Source organism: Hemiscyllium ocellatum (genome assembly GCF_020745735.1).
Source record: "Hemiscyllium ocellatum isolate sHemOce1 chromosome 27 unlocalized genomic scaffold, sHemOce1.pat.X.cur. SUPER_27_unloc_3, whole genome shotgun sequence".
Lineage (NCBI taxonomy): Eukaryota > Metazoa > Chordata > Chondrichthyes > Orectolobiformes > Hemiscylliidae > Hemiscyllium > Hemiscyllium ocellatum.
Genome location: NW_026867498.1, coordinates 534,647 through 557,912, shown reverse-complemented (window position 1 = coordinate 557,912; position 23,266 = coordinate 534,647). Strand labels below are relative to the sequence as shown.

The window sequence follows — 23,266 nt, the reverse complement described above, 5'->3', positions numbered from 1 at the left end:
GACATTTGGATAAGGACATGAATAGGAAAGGTTCAGAGAGATATGGGCCAAATACACACAGGTGGGACTAGTTTAGTTTGTGAACACAGTCAGCACGGTTTAGTTGGACTGAAGGGTCTGTTTCTGTGTTGTCTGACTCTGGAACTGTTCTAAACTGGTCTTAAAACCATTTTCTTGCTTCCTCCATAAACATCCACTTTATTCTCGTTGAAAAATCAGATTAACTCAGCCTTGTATTTATTCAAATGACCCCCTAACTGCAGGATGACATTCCCATTTCTGAACTCAATTCCTCTTGCTAACACACCACTTGCCTTGCTCATTGCCTGCTGCTCCTGTCTGACAATTGGCACGGAAGGACGCTGATGCCCCTCTGAACATCCACGCATCATTCCTGATGAAGGGCTTGTGCCCGAAACTTTGACTGTCCTACTGCTCGGATACACCTTGAATGAATCTACCGTCCCTACCTCTGCTGGCAATGCGTTCCAGGCACCTATCACCCTCTGAGTAATGTACTTTCTGTGTGCATCTCCAACATGATGTCCCAACTCCTGTACTCAGCATGTGAACAATGAAGGCAAGTGTGCTGAACACCTTCTTCACCCCTGTCTACCAGTGATGTAACTTCCAAGAACAATGAACCTGAACACCTCCAGGTCTCTGTTCTACAACATGTCCCAGGGCCCTACCATTACCTGTTCAAGTCTTGCCCTCCTTTGTTTTAGCAAAATGCAACCCCTCACTTATATCCATACCTCTCTCATACACACACGCGCTCTCTCTCAGACATACACATACACCACCCCCTCAAAACTCTCACCCTCTCGCAGACTCATCCTCCATCACAATCACACTTTATCAAGCCGGCACACATGTAAATACACACTCACAGTGCACAGTCTTATACACAAACTCTCACACACACACTTCCCTGAAGGGAGTTTCCCTGAAACGTCAATTTTCCTGCTCCTCGGATGTTGCCTGACTTGCTGCAGCACCACACGCTCGATTCTAAACTTATTACCCTCTAGTTCTGGACTGCCCCATCCAAAGGAAAATACCACGTCTATTTACCCTATCCATGCCCCTCATGATGATATAAAAGTGTATAAGGTCACTCCTCAGACTCTGGCAAGCTACTGAAAACAGTCCCAGCCTGTCCTTCTGTCTCTCCTCACCCGGGTCACCAAGACACATACCTGAGGTCGCAAAGTCTGCTCCCTCTCTGGATTCACTCCAGTTGCTACAAGTGAGCCTGCTCCATCATTCATTAAGATCATGGCTGATCTATCCATCGTCTCATCTCCTCCTCCCTGCACTGTCACAAGGAACCCCTTAATTCCCCAACCAGGCCAAATCCCACCCAACTGTGTCTTGAATATACTTAATGAAGCTGCCTCTATTGCTTCCTTGGCCAGAGTATTCCATAGATTTTGATGAAGGGCTTTCCCGAAACATCGATCTTCCTGTGCTCTGGATGCTGCCTGACCTGCTGTGCTTTTCCAGCACCACTCTAATCTAGACTATTCCATAGATTCACGACCCTCTGGGAAAAGCAGTTCCTCATCTCTGTCTGAAAGCTACTCCCTCTAACCTGGAGGCCTAGTGTCACCCACCAGCAGAAATGACCGGACAGGGTAGGACTTCATCCCCACAGTGCAATGACATTGGGAAGATGTTTCCATCGGTAGGAGAGACGAGGACCAGAGGACACAGCTTTAAGAATAAAGGGAAGACCTTTAGGAACAGAGATAAGTGATATCTCCTTTTCTGCTGACAGCGAGGAGCATGGACAATGTATTGGTGACATGAGCGAGCAGGTGCACTGTTGTTCACACCGAGGAGCAGTCACAATGTGCTCTGTGGTGATGCTGATGTTATTGACAGATGTTAAGTGTTCAAATGCCAAGAGGAGAAATAAAGGGTAGAACCACAGTTCCTTTTCCCCATGTGGCTCAATATTTTGTAGCTTTTGCTTCTTGTCTGGCTGCACAACCTTTTTTTAAATGTCTTTTCCCCAGAGTGGGGGTGAGGTTCATAACTATAGGGCATAGGTTTAGGGTGAGAACAGAAAGATATTAAAGGTACCCATGGGGCAACTTTTCCATGCAGAGGATGGTGCATGTATGGAATGAGCTGCCAGAGGAAGTAGTGGAGGCCGGTATAATTACAGCATTTAAAAGGCATCTGGATGAGTATATGAATAGGAAGGGTTTAGAGGGATATGAACCAAGTGCTGACAAATGGGACTAGATTAATTTAGGATATCTGGTTGGCATGGGCAGGTTGGAGCAAATGGGTGTGTTCATGTGCTGTACATCTTTATGACTTGAAATAATAAAAAAGTATATTTTTCCAAATACCAAACTATCTCCATGTTAACAAGGCTTAGTTCACCACATACTTTACTAACCATTCTCAACAGGTCCTGCCCCTTGAATGACTGAGGAACATATAAATGCTGGTGCATAGTATCCTTCACTAGTATTTACACACTACCCTCAGCAGTTGCACAAGTAACAGCAAAGAGTAAACAGCACAAGGATTAAAAAACACAGTGAGGGGTAAACAGCACAAGGATTAAAAAAAACAGTGAGGGGTAAACAGCACAAGAATTAAAAAAAACAGTGAGGGGTAAACAGCACAAGCGCCAGTAAAAGCAGATGGAAAGTGAGTGTAAAATGTCACTATGACAGGACAGGCCCCACTGTTTCCTCTCTTTCCCCCCCCCATTCCACATGCAAATCACCCTCTTTCAAAATGTTGCCCCTCCGGTTCCTTTTAAATCTCTCTCCTCACATTAAAAAAAAATGCTCCCCGAGTTTTGAGTTCCCCTACTCTAAACAAGAGCCATTTTCTATTCACCTTACCTCCACTCCTCATGATTTTATCAATCTCAATGAGGTCACCCACCCGCCCCAACCTCCTGCACTCCAGTGAATAAAGTCCCAGCCTCTCCTTATAACTCAAACCCTCCAGTCCTTATACATCCTGGTAAATCTTTACTGAACCCTCTCTAATAGTATTCTTCCTATTACAGGGCCACCAGAACTGTACTCAGTACTCTGAAAGTGGCCTCGCCAACATCCTGTACAACCTCAACATGATGTCCCAACCCCTCTCCTCAGTGGTGTGAACAATGAAGGCAATGTTGCGAAATGCCTTCTTAATCACCTTGTCTACCAATGATGTAACTTCCACAGAACTCAGTACCTGAACACCACCACCCCCCACCTCCCCGATGTCTGTCTGTTCTATAAGTGACTCATGGCCCATTATCTGCACAACCCTCTGCGTTTATTAAGCCTCTCCCTCACACCTCTCAGACAGACACACACTCCTCAACACTCTCTCACACTCGCAGCCTCATACTCCATCTCTCTCACACACTTTCCCAGGCATGCACACACACACACACTCGCATGCACACACACACACACTCACATGCACATACTCTCCCATGCACATACACACACTACTCTTTGGGGTGAAATTGTATTGGCAGAATTATATTTGCAGATACATTCAATTTTGTTCAAAAAGCACACAATCTGCAGGCAGTCAATCCATGTAATATTTTACAAATTCCGACTTTGGAAACAGAACCAGTCTAATTCAAGATTGGAATACTGACAGACTCAAATCTCACACCTTTAATGCATTGTCTGAGCGGAGATGCCTTTTTTTTATAAAACCTTAAGTCATCTCAAGAACATTGTTACATATTAATGAACCAAAGCCTGCACCCATTCTAAGAGATGAAGACTATCTAAGTTTGTTCAATATATTCTGTCAGTTGCATGACACTGATCTTTTGATATAAGTTCTGTGTCTTATGACGCTGTTCCATGAGGCTTTATATATTGATGAGCTGAAAATGTGTTGCTGGAAAAGCGCAGCAGGTCAGGCAGCATCCAAGGGGCAGGAGAGTCGACATTTCGAGCTGAGAGACTTGGGTCTTTTCTCATTGGAAAGAAGGCGGTTAAGGGGGGATTTGATAGAGACATAAAAGATGATCAGAGGATTTGATAGGGTAGACAGAGAAAGACTTTTTCCTCGGATGATGACGTTAGCTTGTACGAGGGGGCATAACTACAAATTGAGGGGTGATGGATTTAAGACAGATGTCAGAGGCAAGGACTTTACACAGAGAGTGGTAAGGGCGTGGAATGCCCTACCTGCTAAGGTAGTCAACTCAGCCACATTAGGGAGATTTAAACAATCCTTAGATCAGTGCATGGATGATTTTGGGATAGTGTAGGGGAACGAGTTGAGAATAGTTCGCAGGTTGGCGCAACATCGAGGGCCGAAGGGCCTGTTCTGCATTGGATTGTTCTATGTTCTAAACTTAGTGCAGGAGACTGAAAGAAATGAGCAGCTTTAAAACAAAAACCTCTTGGAGCTCAAAGCTTTCAATGAGAGTCTGAGCCCGGTGGTAAGTTCAGGTAATCTTTATTGCAACCCAACTTTGTTACAGCTTCAGATCCCCCCAGCAAAGAGGCAGAGAAAAAGTAGTTGCTTTTTGAACAGCTCAAGGTGAAAGTGCACACACCACACCTCCCCTGTTCCCCCCACGCCCCCCACCTCACTGTCTTTACTATTGTTATAGGTGACTTCTGTCTAGATATTCTAAATCTCCGGAGAATAGTCCCTGACACTCGGCTAACTACTCTACACTAGGGCTATGGTTCAGATCAACCGGGTTCTGCCTCCACACTCTGCTGACCGCGGACTGTCCTTTAACCCTTGACTTCCGTGTGGCGGACGAACCGCTCCCACACCCAGTCTAAGGGAGACTGTCCACAAGGTCCCGTCCTAGGAGGCGAACTCCAAGCTGTCAGCACCAGCCCTTATCCCCACCAGCTACCGCTATCCCGTGGCAAATCGAAATGCTGCGAGACACACAGATGAAGCAACGAATGTTTATTCAAACTTGCAAGTTTGGGCGCCTTCCAAAAGAAAAAGGGAAGGACCGCGCCGAAAGGTTCACAGCAGTAATATTTATACATTATTTTTACATCTGAAAAGGATAGTAACAATTCCATTGGTTAAAACATTTCACGGTTCTCTCTGCCAATTCTTTGATTATCTGTATGTTCTTAAACATTATATTGTTTTTAACAATTCTGCTGGCTAAAGCATTCCTTGGTTATCTGTATGTTTCTAATATTCTAAAGGGCTTCTATTGTATCTTGCCCAAGGTTACCTAGCTTCATAGCAGCCTAGTTTTAATTAATAACTTATGTCAGTTTTATCCAAGGTTACAATCCGCCATGTTTTTGACATAACAGTTCCTTCATGTTCCCAAGCAGGCCTGCTTGCATTCAGTCTCACAGTTAGCTCTTACTCATTAACCCTTAGTTAAACTGCAGAAATTACCTTACCCATACCAAGAGAGAATGTGTGTGAGAGAGTGTGTGTGTGTGTGTGTGTGTGAGAGAGAAAGAAAGAGAGAGAGAGAGTGTGTGCAAGAGAGAGTGTGTGTGCAAGAGAGAGTGTGTGTGCAAGAGAGAGTGTGTGTGCAAGAGAGAGTGTGTGTGCAAGAGAGAGTGTGTGTGCAAGAGAGAGTGTGTGTGCAAGAGAGAGTGTGTGTGCAAGAGAGAGTGTGTGTGCAAGAGAGAGTGTGTGTGCAAGAGAGAGAGCGTGTGAGAGAGAGAGAGAGTGTGTGAAACTGCAGAAATTACATCACCCATATCAATATTGGTCAGCACCAAGCTGTCCCTTTGAAATTGGATCCTTGGTACAGCCGTAACCCAGAGGAAGTATTGCCTCACTCAGCAATTTCAACCCATACCCTGTCTCCAAGTAAGTTTCTTCCCACTCCTTTGCCAGGAAGGGGCAGTGTAGAGTCAAACAGACTGCTGTGGGTCTGGAGTCACGTGTAGGCAAGACCGGGTAAAGGATGCAGCTGGAATGAGTTGAGTGTATCCTTTCCCACAATGGCAGTTCCCTTCCCTAACAAGGGAGAGAGGGAATCAGATGGGGGCTTTCTCCCCCTACCACCCCCTCCCTGAAATGGTCTCATCGTTAGATTCCGAATTCCACATTTCTGACCGAATACCAATTCTGCCATCTGTCGTGGTGGGATTCGAACCTGGGAGTCCCCGGAACCGGGTTGATATTCCAATCGATAATGGGACTCGGCCGTCACTCCTTCAATCCCCCTGTGATAGCACATGAACTCGCTGGTGTCTCCGCAGGTGGGAGGAGCGGGTGAAGCCCTTCCCACACTGAGAGCAAATGAACGGCCTCTCCCTGGTGTGGATCTGCTGGTGCCTCAGCAGGGAGGAAGATGTGCTGAAGGCCTTCCCGCACTCGGGGCAGCTGAAGGGCCTCTCCCCCGTGTGGATCCGCTGGTGGGTCAGCAGGGCGGAGGAGCAGATGAAGCCCTTCCCGCACTGAGAGCAGATGTACGGCCTCTCCCCGGTGTGGACCCTCTGGTGTTTCCGCAGGGTGGAGGAATACCTGAAGCCCTTCCCGCACTGAGAGCAGATGTATGGCCTCTCCTCGGTGTGGACCCGCTGGTGCTTCAGCAGGATGGTAGAATCGCTGAAGGCCTTCCCGCACTCGGGGCAGCTGAAGGGCCTCTCCCCCGTGTGGATCCGCTGGTGGGTCAGCAGGGCGGAGGAGCAGATGAAGCCCTTCCCGCACTGAGAGCAGATGTACGGCCTCTCCCCGGTGTGGACCCGCTGGTGGGTCAGCAGGGTGGAGGAGCAGATGAAGCCCTTCCCGCACTGAGAGCAGGTGAATGGCCTCTCCCGGATGTGGACATGCTGGTGGATCAGCAGGGCGGAGGAATTGCTGAAGGCCTTCCTGCACTCGGGGCAGCTGAAGGGCCTCTCCCCGGTGTGGATCCGCTGGTGGCTCCGCAAGTTGGAGGACCAGGTGAAGCCCTTCCCGCACTGAGAGCAGGTGAACGGCCTCTCCCCGGTGTGGACACGCTGGTGCCTCATCAGGGTGGAGGACTGGGTAAAGGCCTTCCCGCACTCGGGGCAGCTGAAGGGCCTCTCCCCAGTGTGGACACGCCAGTGGGTCCGCAGGGTGGAGGAATCGCTGAAGGCCTTCCCACACTCAGGGCAGCTGAAGGGCCTTTCACCCGTGTGGACCCGCTGGTGGGCCAGCAGGTGGCAGAAATGTCTGAAGGCCTTCCCACAGTCGGTGCAGGGGAATGGCCTCTCCCCGGTGTGACTGTGCCGATGAGTCTCCAGGGCAGACAGGACACGGAAGCCTTTCCCACAGTCCCCACACTTCCACGGTTTCTCCACAGGGCGGGATTCCTCGGGTTTGTCCATGGCCAAAGCTTCAGCTGCACACAAACACGTGTAGAGCCCCTCCCTGCCGTGAAATCCCCTTCCCAGGCCGTATAACTGTTTCAGGCTCCTCACACAGTGCGCTGCAACAGTGGGGTCTCTCATCCAGTCCCACTGACGCTGAAAACATACTCAGACAGGAACCAAAAAGCTTCGATTCCTCTCTCAGAAATCACGGACGAAAATCTTTCCTGGCCCCAGTGGATTGAGTGACTGTCAGACATTGACATCAAGGTGAGGACCGGAGATGCTGGAGAGTCAGTCGAAAAATGTGGCACTGGAAAATCACAGGGGAGTCAGGCAGCATCCGAGGAGCAGGAGGGTCAATGTTTCGGTTATAAGCCCTTCGTCTCTTGATTTTAAAACTTCCCTCTTCATATCTTCAAAAATCCTGTCAGAATAGATTACAAAAGTCATCACTGTCAGTGCAGGGTAGAAATTCTGAACAAGGAATTCTACTTTTTGCAAAACATTCTTTTCTTTTGTTTTTCCACATAATTGAAAGCACCATCCCACTCTCCCTCCCCCTCTGTTCTCACTCTGATCTAACTAATTCCCCTGAAGGTGCTGATTCAGGATCTTACAGGGACAGAAAAAGCAAAAACATCAAGACTGATATCTCTCTGAATTTTGAATATCTCCACCTGAAAGCTAATATCTTTCCCAACACTGGGATCCTGCTGAGAGTGAGCAGGTCTGATTTTGGGAAGCAAAAAAAAGTGTGTCAATTCAGGGTGAACCTGCAATGCAGCTTCTTGAGGAACAACCAGACACAAGATGGTTAATGTCCCCAGGAAGGTGGGAGCAAAATTAGACGTCAAGGCATTAACGCCGACATTAGAGAGAAAGTGAACCTACTGACGTGGCAAAAGTTAGTGGAAAGCCAGAGTCATAGAGATGTACAGCACAGAAACAGACACTTCTGTCCAACACGCCTGTACTGACCAGATATCCTAAATCAATCTAGTCCCATTTTCTGGCATGTGGTCCATAGCTGGGGTCATCCCCACCCCCTGTCCTGAGACCTTGAGCCTCCAAGCTGACCCTCAAAGGTTTGGTTTGTCCTCGATTCTTTCCCAGTTGTCTTTTGTAGGTTTTGAAAACTTTCCCAATCCTCTGAGTATAGGATTTGGGAAGTTATGTTGCGGCTGTACAGGACATTGGTTAGGCCACATTTGGAATATTGTGTGCAATTCTGGTTTCCTTAGTATCGGTAAGATGTTGTGAAACTTCAAAGTGTTCAGAAAAAATTTACAAGGATGTTGCCAGGGTTGGAGGATGTGATCGATAGGGAGGCGAGGGCTGTTTCCCCTCAGCGTTGGAGGCTAAGGAGTAATCTATAAAATCATGAAGGGCATGGATAGGATAAATAGACAAAGCCTTATCCAGGGGAGGGGGTCAGGGGGAAAAGAGTCCAGAACTAGAGGGCATATGTTTAGGGTGAGGGGAAAAGACACAAATGAGATCTGAGGTGAAACGTTTTCACACAGAGAGTATTACGTGTATGGAATGAGCTGCCAGAGGAAATGGTGGAGGCCAGTACAATTGCAACATTTAAAAGACATCTGGACAAGTGTATGAATAGGAAGAGTTTGAAGGGATATGGGCCAAATGCTGGCAGTTGGGATTAGATTGGGTTGGGATATCTGGTTGGCATTAACAGGTTGAACCGAAGGGTCTGTTTCTAAGCTGTACATCTCCATGACAAGTTGGACCACTTCCCGCTCCTCCACCCTTGAGTCCCAGTTTCCTCATTTTCCCTCCCCCCACCGTGTCTCAGCACCACCTTCCCAACCTGCAATCTTCTTCCTGACCTCTCCACCCCGACCCCCGCCGCCACTCCAGCCTATCAGCTTCACCTTAACATCCTTCCACCAAGTCCCTCTTCCCTTCCTTTTATCTTAGCCTGCTTGGCACACTGTCCTCATTCCTGAAGAAGGGCTCATGCCCGAAACGTGGATTCTCCTGCTCCTTGGATGCTGTCTGACATGCTGCGCTTTACCAGGAACACATTTTCGGCTCTGATCTCCAGCATCTGCAGTCCTCACTTTCTCCTCTTGCTAATATACCACTTGCCTTGCTGATTGCTTGCTACACCTGTCTGACAAATGACAGTGACTGGTGTAGAAGGATGCTGAGGCCTCTTTGTCCATCCACACATCATTCCTGATAAAGGGCTCATGTCCAAAACGTCAACTCTCCTGCTCCTCGGATGCTGCCTAACCTCCCGTGCTCTTCCAGTACCACAATGTTTGACCCTGATCTACATCTACATTTAAACAATGCACTTCCTTTCTGCGTTTGTTTTCCACAGCCAAGGCTATAACTTCATATTGTGGTACTGCATTTGCCATGTGTTTACCAATTGTGGTCTTCTCTGTATCGGAGAGCGAGTGCAAACTTGGGGAACGATTCGTCGCGCATCGCAGCTGTGCCCGCAGAGGGCGACCACACCTCGCAGTAACTACCCATTCCAATTTCCTTCCCACCCCCTTTCTGACATGACCATCTTTGGCCTCCTCCATTGCCACAACGAATCTAACCGCAAATTGGAGGGACAACACCTCATCTTCCGGGCAGCCTGCAGCCCGAAGGACTCAACGTTGAGTTTTCCAATATCAAAAAACCTCCCTCTCCATTCCCTGACTCCATTCCCATCCCCGCCCTCCTCCCTGCCACCAACAAGATTCATTCCTCCGATTGATCAACCAGGTCGTACCCTCTAACTGTCTTGACCTATCCCCACTTCACCCCCACCCCCTTTTCTCTGCAGCTTCTGCACCCAGCCCCAGCCCTGAAGAAGGGTTACAACCGATTCGTCGACTTCTCCACCATCTGATGCCTCCTGCCTAACTATTTTGCCAATTGAGATACAGACCTGGATCAACGTTTCCGGAGTCTGTCCCTGCCGAATTCACTCTTTCCTTTCAGTTGCTGCAAGTCAACAATTGCTGCAAATGTGTTGCTGGTCAAAGCACAGCAGGCCAGGCAGCATCTCAGGAACAGAGAATTCGACGTTTCGAGCATAAGCCCTTCATTATTCCTGATGAAGGGCTTATGCTCGAAACGTCGAATTCTCTGTTCCTGAGATGCTGCCTGGCCTGCTGTGCTTTGACCAGCAACACATTTGCAGCTGTGATCTCCAGCATCTGCAGACCTCATTTTTTACTCGCAAGTCAACAATTGAACTACAGAATGAAAAAAAATGGAAAAGGGGGCGAGATAAGAGAGTGCCGTACTCACAGATCTGGGACAGAGGAAGGAATGTGCAGTCTGGGTAAAGCTCTATCTTTATTGAGAGAGAGAGGATCAGGAGCTGCAGCTTGAGAAGTTCATGGTGCAACTTCCGCATTCAATGCGGTGACTCTGATTGGCAGGAGGACCAGACTCCTTCCAGTCCTCCAACGTTGCCTATTGGTCAATCAAAAGAAGCATGCGCACTGCGTTGCTGACACTGGCAAACATGCGCAGTATGCTCTATGGGGATGTTGGTGCTCCTGACAGATTTTAAGTGTCCAAATGCCAACGGGGTGAAAAGATAGAGCCACATTTTTTTTCCCTGCGGCTCGATATTTTATTCCTTTTGCATTTTGTCTGGCTGCTCAACTTTTGTATGTCTTTTCCCCTTGTTGTGGGAGCAAGACGCTGAGATCAGAACTGGAGGTCATAGGTTTAGGCTGAGAGGGGAAAGATTTCTGAGGGACCGAAGGGGCAATCCTTTCGCACAGAGGGTGGTATGTGTATGGAATGAGCTGCCAGAGGAAGTGGTGGAGGCTGGTACAATTACAGTATTTAAAATGCATCTGGATGCGGATATGGATAGGAAAGATTCAGAGGGGTAAGGGGCGACATGCTGCCAAATGGGTCACTAGATTAACTTAGGACATCTGGTCAGCGTGGACCGAAGGGTTTGTTTCTGTGCTCTACAACTCTGAGTCTATTTTTAGATAGTATGGAAAATAAAGAGCATGAAAGCATGGGAAGGGTTAGAGCATGGAGACCATTGTCAATTTGTTGCAAAGGATAGTGGAAAGCTCTTACACCAATTAGCAGAGTAAGGTTGAGGCTGAAAGGTCACTATGGCAAGATGAGGTAACAGTCAGTAAAGTTAGCCTCACTTGCTAAATATGATTGACAGGATTGGGACAATAAATATTTGGGACATGACATCAAATATCTGATTGATAATGAGTAGAGTCAGCCTGCTTGAGACGATTGATAATAAATATCTAATCATGACATTAGGAAAATATTAAGTAGGGTCTGGAATGCAAGACTGTTGTTGCAAAAGCTGACATTAAATCTCAAACTGTGACATTAGAATAACATTAAGTAGAATGTAGGAAAAACTATAAGAGCACAACTAAAGAGATAATGGGAACTAACATCACTGGTTTATTGTGTAGCTAGCGTGAGGAACATTTGATTAATATAGTTGGACATGCTGATAAGCTAACAAACACACTGCTCAGCTGGAGAAAACACTGCCTCCTCTGTCCAGGAGTAAACGCTGGAAAGGTTGTATTGTTCCTAGGGAGGAGGATGGTCTCCGGCTACACTGATATCTATCAGCTAGTAAATGGGGCAGAACTATGGAATTTAATCTCCAGGCATTCTGGGAAATTTAATAAGAGAAGGAAGGAAGTAATAAATAGTAGATCCCTACAGAGTGCTGAGGAACAAAGGGTACTTGCTGTCCAAGTTCAGAAATCCCCAAAGGTATCAGGACAGGTCAAACGGGGGATGAGGAAGGCATAGATTTGTACTTTTTCACACAGAGAGTGGTGCGTGTGCAATGAGCTGCTATAGGAAGTGGTGGAGGCTGATCCAAATACAACATTTAAAATATAGTTGGATGGGGGCATGAAAGGGCAGGGTTGAGAGGGATATGAGCCAAGTGCTGGTAAATAGGATAGATTAATTTCGGATATCTAGTCAGCATGGACGAGATGGACTGTTTCTGTGCTGTACAGCTCTATGGCCATTCACTTCATTTTGAAATGTTTTCACTACCACTTGGAACACCCTGTCAGGGTTCAGAGTGTGCCAGGTCCTGACATCTCCTTCCTCACGTCTCCTGTGCATTTTAAATCAATAATACCAGTTGTATGTTACTGGGTTAGCACTTTAAAACACAGACGCATACATTATCATCAGAATTTCTATTCGGTACAGACAGTGATGACTTGTTTCAACTTTGCGAACAGGGTATCAGAAGGGGAGTATCTGCAGACAGAAATCTTAGAAGAAATTCCATAACAAGATCTGACAGGGTCACTCAATATCATTAGGGGGTTGAGTCTGGAAAGAGAAATCCATTTGACCTGCTTCAAAAGGTACTGGACATCAGTGTGAGCAGAGAAGCACTCAGAGAGGAACACACCAGTGAACTGAGCTTTAACTGGTTACACAGAATGAGTGTATGTGTCCCAGGGAGCTGACTATGGGAAGGAGCTTTAACCAGTTACACAGACTGAGAGGGGGGCTGGGGCATTTATTTTACCCTGGTGCATCAGAGCCTGAGGGGTGACTGTAGAGTTGAAAACTAGAAGGCGTAGGTTTAAGGTGAGAAGGGAAAGATTTAAAAGCGACCTAAGGGACAACTTTTCATGCAGAGGGTTGTGCATGTATGGAATGAACTGCCAGAGGAAGTGGTGGAGGTGGGGACAATTGCAACATTTAAGAGGCATTTGGATGGGTATATGAATAGGAAGGGTTTGGAGGGATATGGGCTGGGTGCTGCCAGGTGGGATGAGATTGGGTTGGGATATCTGGTCGGCATGGGCAGGTTGGACCGAAGGGTTTGTTTCCGAGCTGTACATCTCTATGACTAGCACTCGGAGCATGGCTCCTTCATCAGGTGATTGTGGAGAATAAAATCATAAGGCACAGAATGGATGGAAAAACATTACAGTGCACTGAAATGATATATTGAAAAACCCTGGATTGTTAAGTCTTTCATCTTTTAGTATGGGCTGCTCGTATCATTCATTTGTAAATCCCAGAAATTCCTGAAAGACATTTTCTTGAGATAACTCAAAGTTTTATAAGAAAAGGTGACATCTCAGCTCTGACAATGCATTAAAGGTGTGAAATCAGGGTCTGTCTGTATCACAATCTTGAGTCAGACTGGTTCTATTTTCAAAGTGGAATTTACAAAATATTACATGGATTGAACAGCCTGCAGGCTGTGCATTTTTTGAGAAAAATAGAATGTATCTGCAAATACAAATTCACCCCCATGGATGTACGTGTTTATGTGTGTGAATGAGACAGAGTAAAGTCTATTGCGTGCTGTACATCCCGATGTCTACTCGATAACAGATGCTTTAATTCTGCTGGCGTAAATATTGTTATAAATCATAGCTGTTATAAATCATAAATCCCAGCTAGGACTACACTGTGTGTCTGGATGGTTGACAGGCTGGGGGATTGTGGCTTGGGTCTTAATTGACTGAATGTTTTATTGTTCCAGAAGGTGTAGGGGTGGGGGGTCAAAGCTTCAGCAGAAATCCAGCAGAGCAGAACAGACCAATATCTTACTCTGTAGGTACAGGGACATCACAGGACAGAGAAATCAGGACCTGAATCCAAGCTAACACTAGACTTCCCTGTGATCAGTGCTTTGATGAGCAGCGCAAAGCCTCTATCTTCACCTCGCTTCCCATTTGACTATCACCTTGATATTCAGGATCCAATCCTTGTCATCCTGAAGCCACGCCTCTGTAAAGAATCTCAGATCATAATTATTCTCTTCAATGTGTGCAGTCAATTTTGTTACAACGCACCACACATTCAGAAACATCATTTTTAGTTTCAAGTTTTGTGATCTTCAGATCCAGTTTTGATTGCTGGTACATTTACTCACCTTGTCCCTTTCTATCGTTCTCTGATGTTTATTTTCCTACATCACTACATTGCTCACCGGCCTTGATTTGGATTGGCCATGCTAAATTGCCCATTGTGCGCAGGGATGTGCAGGTTAGGTGGGGTAGCCATGGGAAATGCAGGGTTAGAGTTTCATAGTAAAAGAAGTAGTAGTTGGCCATTTGGCCCATCGAACCTGCTTCACCGTTTATTATGATCATGGCTGATATATGCGTCATCTGAGATCCTCCTCCCTGCATTGTCCCAACTACCCTTAATTCCCATACCATGCAAATACCCATCCAACTGTGTTTTGAATATTCTTAATGAAGATGCCTCTACTGCTTCCTTGGGCAGGGAATTCCATAGATTGACTACTCTCTGGGAAAAGCAGTTCCTCCTCATCTCTGTCCTAAATCTACTCTCCTCAACTCAAGGCCTAGTCTCATCCTGGGTAGGGTAGGGCTTCATCCCCACAGTGCAATAAATTCCCACTTTCCACCAAACTCCCAGATGTACACACTCACTCAGTTGCTGTCTCACAAACAAAATACTTCATTGTAACTTCTTTTGCTCCCAGTAAGGGCAACCCATCTTGGAAAGCTGCTCTGAAAGTCCAACCAGACTTCTGCATTCACCAGAGACAATTCCAGGATAACAGCACAGAAACAGACCCTCCAGCCAAACACGTCCATGCTGAACAAATATCCTAAATTAACCTTGTCTCATTTGCCCATATATCCCTCTAATCTCTTCCTATTCATGTACCCATCAAGATGGGTTTTAAATGTTGTACCTGTTCCAGCCTCCACCACTTCCTCTGCCCCGGGCCGCACGGCGCCATTTTCCTAACGGCCGCCCTCCCGCCGCTTCCTCGCTCGAGCGACTTCTCCTCCCAACCGCCTTCGCCCCCGCGTGACGTCTGCACGGGGGGATGGGCGGGGCCGGGGGAGCCTCACCGTCACCAAGCAACAGCCACCTCGCGCTACAACTGCTCATTCACAAAAACAAACTCTCCTGTCTCGCTCTGCAGCTGCAGGGGGGGGACACTGCCACGTTTCGAGGAGCCCTGTCTACATTGGGAAAGCTCACCGCTCCATTTAAACACATATTCCCACATCTAACGGAACGGCCTCATATCTAAAGGGGGAAATCTGCATTTTAAAGGGACATGGACATTTTAACGGTATTTCCGCAAATACAGAGATGTAAATGGACGAGATTACATTTCAAAGGGATGTGGCACATTCAAAGGGATATCTTAATATTTAAAGTGACGCAGTTATATCTAAATGAATCTACATTTCGAAGAGACGTTGCCCTGTTTATAAGTAGAGACCAATAGGTGTGAATTCTGTCTGTATCCCAATGTTGAGTCAAACTGACATTTTTCTCAGAAAAGCTCTGCACTTAAATTACATTCTTGAGAAGGTAATTTATAGATTAGAGTGTAGGTTAGGGAGAATTGGCCGTGCTAAGTTACCCATAGTGACCAGGGATGTACAGGTTAGAGTGGATTGGCCATGGGAAATACGGAGTAAGGGGTTGGGTGTGGGTGGGATACTGTTCAGAGGGCCAGAGTGAAATAGATCGGCTGAATGGCCTGCTTCCACATTGTCGGGATTCGAGACCCTCCCCACAAAGAGGCATTTTATCTGCATCTATCCTGTCAAGCCCCTTTCAGAATTCTACTGGTTTCAAAAGAAATATACAGCACAGAAACAGACATGATGTCCCAATCCCTATACTCAGTGGTGTGAACAATGAAGGCAATGTTGCGAGATGCTGCCTTAACCACCCTGTCTAGCAGTGATGCAACTTCCAAAGAACTATGTACTTGAACACCACCCGCCCCTCCCCACACCCCATGTCTGTCTGTTCTATAACACAACTCATGGCCCAACCATTATCTGTACAACCCCTTGCTTTTGTTAAGCATCTCTCTCACACACATACTCTATCTCTCAGACAGACAGACACACCCCCTCAACATTCTCTCACACTCACTTTCCCAAGCATGCACAACACACTTCTGCGCACTCTCACGCACAAACTCACATGCATACACTCTCACTCTCTCATGCACACACACACACACTACTCTATGGGGTGAAATGTCTTGGCAGAATTATATTTGCAGATACATTCAATTTTGTTCAAAAAGCACACAATCTGCAGGCAGTCAATGCATGTAATATTTTACAAATTCCGACTTTGGAAACAGAACCGGTCTGATTCAAGATTGGAATACTGACGGACTCAAATCTCACACCTTTAATGCCTTTTTTTAATAAAACCTTATGTCATCTCAAGAACATTGTTACATATTAATGAACCAAAGCCCACACCCATTCTAAGAGATGAAGACTATCTAAGTTTGTTCAATATATTCTATCAGTTGCATGACACTGATCTTTTGATACAAGTTCTGTGTCTTATGATGCTGTTCCATGAGGCTTATATGTTGATGAGGCAAGATGGTACAGATGAGGCAATAGAGAATTACAGATCACCGAGGAAGGATTGAAAGAGAGAGATAAGAAGAGCAAAGAGAGGACACGAGCAGCCTTTAGCAAATAGAAGAAAGGAGAACCCTAATGCTTTCTATAGGTATGTGAGGAATAAAAGGATGATTAGGGTAGGAATAGGACCAGTCAAATACAGAAGTGGGAAGTTGAGTGTGGACACTGTAGAGATCGGAGAGGTGCTAAATGAACATTTCTCGTTGGTGTTCACTCAGGAAAAGAATGAGGTATGAGATATTAGACTCGATAGGATCGAGGTTAGTTACACACAGGTATTATCAATTCGAGAAGGAGTGAAAGTAGACAAGTCCCCTGGGCTGGATGGGATTTATCCGAGGATTCTCTGGGAAGCTAGGGAGGAGATAGCAGAGCCTTTGGTTTTGATATCTGAGTCGTCATTGTCGACGGGTTTAGTACCTGAGGACTGGAGGATTGCAAATGTGCCCTTATTCAAGAGAGGGTATAACTACAAATTGAGGGGTGATAGCTTTAAGACAGATGTCAGAGGCAAGTTCTTTACACGGAGAGTGGTAAGGGCGTGGAATGCCCTACCTGCTAAGGTAGTCAACTCAGCCACATTAGGGAGATTTCAACAATCCTGAGATAAGCGCATGGATGATTTTGGGATAGTGTAGTGGAATGAGCTGAGAATAGTTCACAGGTCGGCACAACATCGAGGGCCGAAGGGCCTGTTCTGCGCTGGATTGTTCTATGTTCTAAACTTAGTGCAGGAGGCTGAAAGAAATGAGCAGCTTTAAAACAAAAACCTCTTGGAGCTCAAAGCTTTCAATGAGAGTCTGAGCCCGGTGGTAAGTTCAGGTAAATGGGAGTTCCTACACTCAGACAACAACTCACTAGAACAAAGGACCCAATACCCAGCACGAGCCAAACTAACGTAGTTTACAAAGCCAACTCCCATTCCTAGACGTGTTAGTAGAGAGAACACCCAACGGAGAATTCACCACAAGGGTACACAGGAAACCAACACACACAGACCAAGTCCTAAACTATGAAAGTAACCACCCCAACACACACAAACGAAGCTGCATCAGGACACTATTCAAAAGAGCCACAACAAACTGCAGTACACCAGAACTGCGAAAAGAGGAAGAGGAACACCTATACAAGGGAGACGCCAAAAACGGATACCCACGCAACTTTATCACCAGATGCCTAAGAGATAGACCACGGAACGAGGACATTCCACAACCAAAAGGACTAGCCACACTACCATACGGCAGGAGCGTCTCAGAACTGACAGCCAGACTACTGCGACCCTTAGGACTCATAACGGCACACAAGCCAACATCCACGCTCAGACAACAACTCACTAGAACAAAGGACCCAATACCCAGCACGAGCCAAACCAACGTAGTTTACAAAATACCATGCAAGGACTGCACAAAACACTATATAGGACAAACAGGAAGACAGCTAACAATCCGCATCCATGAACATCAGCTAGCCACTAAACGACACGACCAGCTATCCCGAGTAGCCATACACTCAGACAACCAGCAACATGAATTCGACTGGGAAAACACTACTGTCATCGGGCAAGCCAGACAGAGAACAGCCAGAGAATTCCTAGAAGCATGGCATTCATCCACAAACTCCATCAACAGACACATCGACCTGGACCCCATATACAAACCACTACAACGGACAGCTGAAACTGACACCCGGAAGCAGCAAGAACAAACCACTATAAATACCGGAAGAAACATCAAAGCAGCGCTTCACAGGAGGCTCCAACAAACGCACTGATGATGTTCCCTAGCCAGGGAACGAAACGTTTGCAGCAAAAACTTCCAGCTCGGCGAGCAGAACCACAACATATTTACCATAATAACGGAGTTGACCATTTTTATCCTCACTAGGCTTGCGGCTGCAGGTAAAATAAAAAAAACATGGTAACGACATGGTAACTCCCACTGATTTCTACTGTCCAGATGGACCATCTGGTCTTTCTGATGTAAGAGTCCATTGCAATATCAATCTTCATCACGTCCCACACGTCAAAAGCGTCTGGTCCGGAGCACTGGACGACATCTCCTCAGCATGGGTGGTGGATAATCTCTGATCATTCCTGGTCACATCCATACTTAGTGGCTTTCCCCATCAGGATGTTGTACGTGATCAGAAAGGTGAGGAGATAGGCGATCCCCCCCCCATGTCCCTCCTCTTAGTTCAAGTATCTGTAATAAGATTAACATTAGAACAACAGCAAAATTCAAAAACCCAACTGGACAGGGTCCACTCCTTTTGTTGGGATTCCAGTATTCTCTCCTCCTCTTCCCCACTTTTGATTGGTGCGGTCAATCAATTTACAATGGTGCAGTTGGACCCAAGCTGAGCGCCCAGCGACTTTGACCGCCGTAGGGGTGGGAAGTAAAACCTGGAAGGGGCCATCCCAACGAGGTTGGAGACCTTTGCAAGTCCAGGTCTTGACGAGCACCAACGAACCAGACTCTACCCGTGACGAGGCTGAAAGGGAGGGAACATCGCTGTAGGCCGCACGCTCCTGGGAGTGACAGGCACGCATAACACTAGTTAGAGCAAGAACATAACCAACCATTTCTTCGGTCATGTGGTGGAAGGGGACTGAGAAGGGAGCCGAATTGTTCCAAGGGGTACGGAGAGGGTGACCAGACAGACTCTCTGCTGGAGACAGTCATGTCTTGCCCACAGACATGGATCCCATCTGGAATAAGGCCACAGGGATTAGCATAACCAGGAGAGGCCAGAGTGAGACATTAATTTGGCAAGTTTAGTCTTGACTCTGGTTAAAACATTCACCAAGGCCGGTCGCCTGAGGATGATGAGCACCATGCAGTTGCCGACAAATACGAAGCTGGGAACAGAGTTCTCCGTAAATATTACATACAAAGTGTGGTCCATTGTCCGAGCTAATGCACGCAGGTATACTGAAGGAATTATTTCCTTAAACAAAATCTTCACCACAGACTCAGCAGTAGCGTTAGGAAGAGGGTAGGCTTCAATCCACTTAGAAAAGACATCAACAATAAGCAAAACATATTTACAGCAACTCAACTCATTTCTACAACTCAATGAAGTCCAGTTGAAGTGTCTCCAAGGGACCCTCCAGTAAGGGAGTTCTCATAGAGATACTTGAACTAAGAGGTGGGGGATCACCTACCCACTGACCTGTATGATCACGTACAACATCCTGATCGGGAAAGCCACTGACTGAGTATCAATGCGATCTGGAACGATCTGAGATTATCCTGATGTCATCTGGTGCACCAGACCAGACACTTTCAACGTGGAGTCGCTTGAGCGATGGCGTGAGCTGCCAGAGGAAGTGGTGGGTGCTGGGAAGATGATATGTCAAAAAGTTCCTGGACGGGCATCTGAATATGAAGGGTTCAGATGGGTCAGGGCCAAATTATGGCAAATGCGACTGGAGTCATCAAGATGTACAGCACAGAAACAGACCCTTCGGTCCAACTCGTCCTTGCTGACAAGATAGCCAACCCAATTTAGTCCCAGCTGCCAGCACCTGGCCCATATACGGGCCAAGTGATGCCAAACGTGACTAGATTAATTTCGGATATCTGGGCAGGTTGGGCCAAAGGGTCTGTTTCTGTGCTGTGTGATTCTAATTGTCTTCAGTGAAAGCAGAAGTGTGGTTGTGAAGGCTGGACTTTCAGAGCATGTTTTGCCCTGACTGGGAGCAGAAGAGTTTGACTGAAGTGTGTCGGTGTTAATGCCTTGATGTCTCATTTTGCTCCCACCTTCCCGGGGTCGTTAACCATTTTGTGTCTGGTCCTTCCTCAAGAAGCTGCATTGCAGGTTCACCCTGAATTGACACTTTTTTTTGCTTCCCAAAATCAGACCTGCTCACTCTCAGCAGGATCCCAGTGTTGGGAAAGATATTAACTTTCAGGTGGAGGCATCCAAAATTCAGAGAGATATCAGTCTTGATGCTTTTGCTTTTTCTGTCCCTGTAAGATCCTGAATCAGCACCTTCAGGGGAATTAGTTAGAGCGGAGTGAGAACAGAGGGGAAGGGAGAGTGGGATGGTGCTTTCAATTTTGTGAAACAACAAAAGAATATTCCACAGAAAGTAGAGTTGCTTGTTCTGAATTTCTACCCTGCACTGATAGTGATGACTTTTGTAATCTCATTTTGCAGAGTATTTGAAAATCTGAAGACTGAAGTTTCAAAATAACGGATGAAGGGCTTATGCCCGAAACATTGACTCTCCTGCTCCTCGGATGCTGCCTGACCTGCTGTTTTGCCAGCACCACATTTTTTGACTGACTCTCCAGCGTCTGCAGTCCTCACTTTGATGTCAATGTCTGACAGTCACTCAATCCATCGGGACCACAACAATTTTTAACTGTGATTTCTGTGAGAGGGATAAACGCTTTTTGGATTCCACTTTGAGGACGTTTTCAGCATCAGGTGGAACTGGACGAGAGACCCCACTGTTGCAGCGCACTGTGTGTGGAGCCTGAAACAGTTATACGGCCTGGGAAGGGGATTTCACGGCAGGGAGGGGTTCTACACGTGTTTGTGTGCAGCTGAAGCTGTGGCCATGGAGAAACCCGAGGAATCCCACCCTGTGGAGAAACCGTGGAAGTGTGGTGACTGTGGGAAAGGCTTCCGTGTCCCGTCTTCCCTGGAGACTCATCGGCGCAGTCACACCGGGGAGAGGCCATTCCCCTGCACCGACCGCGGGAAGGCCTTCAGACATTCCTCCCACCTGCTGGCCCACCAGCGGGGCCACACGGGGGAAAGGCCCTTCAGCTGCCCAGAGTGTGGGAAGGCCTTCAGCACTTCCTCCACCCTGCTGAGCCACCAGCATGTCCACACGGGGGAGAGGCCGTTCAGCTGCCCTGAGTGTGGGAAGGCCTTCAGGTATTCCTCCACCTTGCGGACCCACCGGCGTTTCCACGCGGGGGAAAGGCCGTTCAGCTGCCCTGAGTGTGGGAAGGCCTTCAGGTATTCCTCCATCTTGTGGACCCACCGGCGTTTCCACACGGGGGAGAGGCCCTTCAGCTGCCGAGTGTGGGAAGGCCTTAACCTGCGTCTCTGCTTTGCGGAGCCACCGGCGTGTCCACACCGGGGAGAGGTCCTTTAGCTGCCCCGAATGCAGGAAGGCCTTGACCGACATCTCCTCCCTGATGAAGCATGTGCGGATCCACACCGGGGAGAGACTGTACACCTGCCCTCAGTGTGGGAAGGGCTTCAGCACATCTTCCTCCCTGCTGAGGCACCAGCGGATCCACACCAGGGAGAGGCCGTTCATCTGCTCTCAGTGCGGGAAGGCCTTCAGGTATTCACCTGCTCCTCCAACCTGCGGAGACACCAGCGAATTCACGTGCCATTGCAGGGGGATTGAAGGAGTGACAGCCGAGTCCCATTATCGATTGGAATATCAATCCGGGTCCGGGGACTCCCGGGTTTGAATCCTGCCACGACAGATGGCAGAATTGGTATTCGGTCAGAAATATGGAGTTCGGAATGTAATGATGATACCGGTTCAGGGAGGGGGTGATGCGGGGGAGAAAGCCCCCATCTGATTCCCTCTCTCCCTTGTTGTTAGGGGAGGGAACCACCATTGTGGGAAAGGATTCACTCAGTCGTTCCAGCTGCATCCTTTACCCGGTCTGGACTACACATGACTCCAGACCCACAGCAGTCTGGTTGACTCTACACTGCCCCTTCCTGGCAAAGGAGCGGGGAGAAACTTACTTGGAGACAGGGTATGGGTTGAAATTGCGGAGTGAGGCAATACTTCCTCTGGGTTACGGCTGTACCAAGGATCCAATTTCAAAGGGACAACTTGGTGCTGACCAATAGTAAAGACAGTGAGGGGGGTGGGGGGGGTGCGGGAACAGGGGAGGTGTGGTGTGTGCACTTTCACCTTGAGCTGTTCAAAAGCAACTACTTTTTCTCTGCCTTTTTGCTGGGGGGATCTGAAGCTGTAACAAAGTTGGGTTGCAATAAAGGTTACCTGAACTTACCACTGGGCTCAGACTCTCATTGACAGCTTTGAGCTCCAAGAGGTTTTTGTTTTAAGGCTGCTCATTTCTTTCAGCCTCCTGCACTAAGTTTAGAACATAGAACAATCCAGCGCAAAACAGGCCCTTCGGCCCTCGATGTTGTGCCGACCTGTGAACTATTCTCAGCTCATTCCCCTATGCGATTCCAAAATCATCTATGCGCTTATCTCAGGATTGTTTAAATCTCCCTAATGTGGCTGAGTTGACTACCTTAGCAGGTAGGGCATTCCACACCCTTACCACTCTCTGTATAAAGAACTTGCCTCTGACATCTGTCTTAAAGCTATCACTCCTCAATTAGTAGTTATGCCCTCTCTTGAATAAGGGCACAACATTTGCAATCCTCCAGTCCTCAGGTACTAAACCCGTCAACAATGACGACACAAATATCAGAACCAAAGGCTCTGCTATCTCCTCCCTAGCTTCCCAGAGAATCCTCGGATAAATCCCATCCAGCCCAGGGGACTTGTCTACTTTCACTCCTTCTCGAATTGATAATACCTGTGTGTAACTAACCTCGATCCTA

At 47.3% G+C, this 23,266-nt stretch overlaps 1 protein-coding gene and 1 pseudogene across 1 annotated transcript in view; one reads left to right on the top strand and one right to left on the bottom strand.

The window, feature by feature from the left end:
* LOC132808028 (zinc finger protein 239-like) overlaps positions 1-22,482 on the top strand; it is a 33,253-nt pseudogene extending 10,771 nt beyond the window's left edge.
* LOC132808062 (zinc finger protein 585B-like) overlaps positions 4,587-23,266 on the bottom strand; it is a 45,997-nt gene continuing 27,317 nt past the window's right edge. Inside the window, exon 4 of the mRNA XM_060821972.1 lies at positions 4,587-7,262. Within this exon, the coding sequence (XP_060677955.1) occupies positions 6,159-7,262 (1,104 nt within the window). The 3' untranslated portion in view covers positions 4,587-6,158. The remainder of the gene's footprint in view (positions 7,263-23,266) is intronic.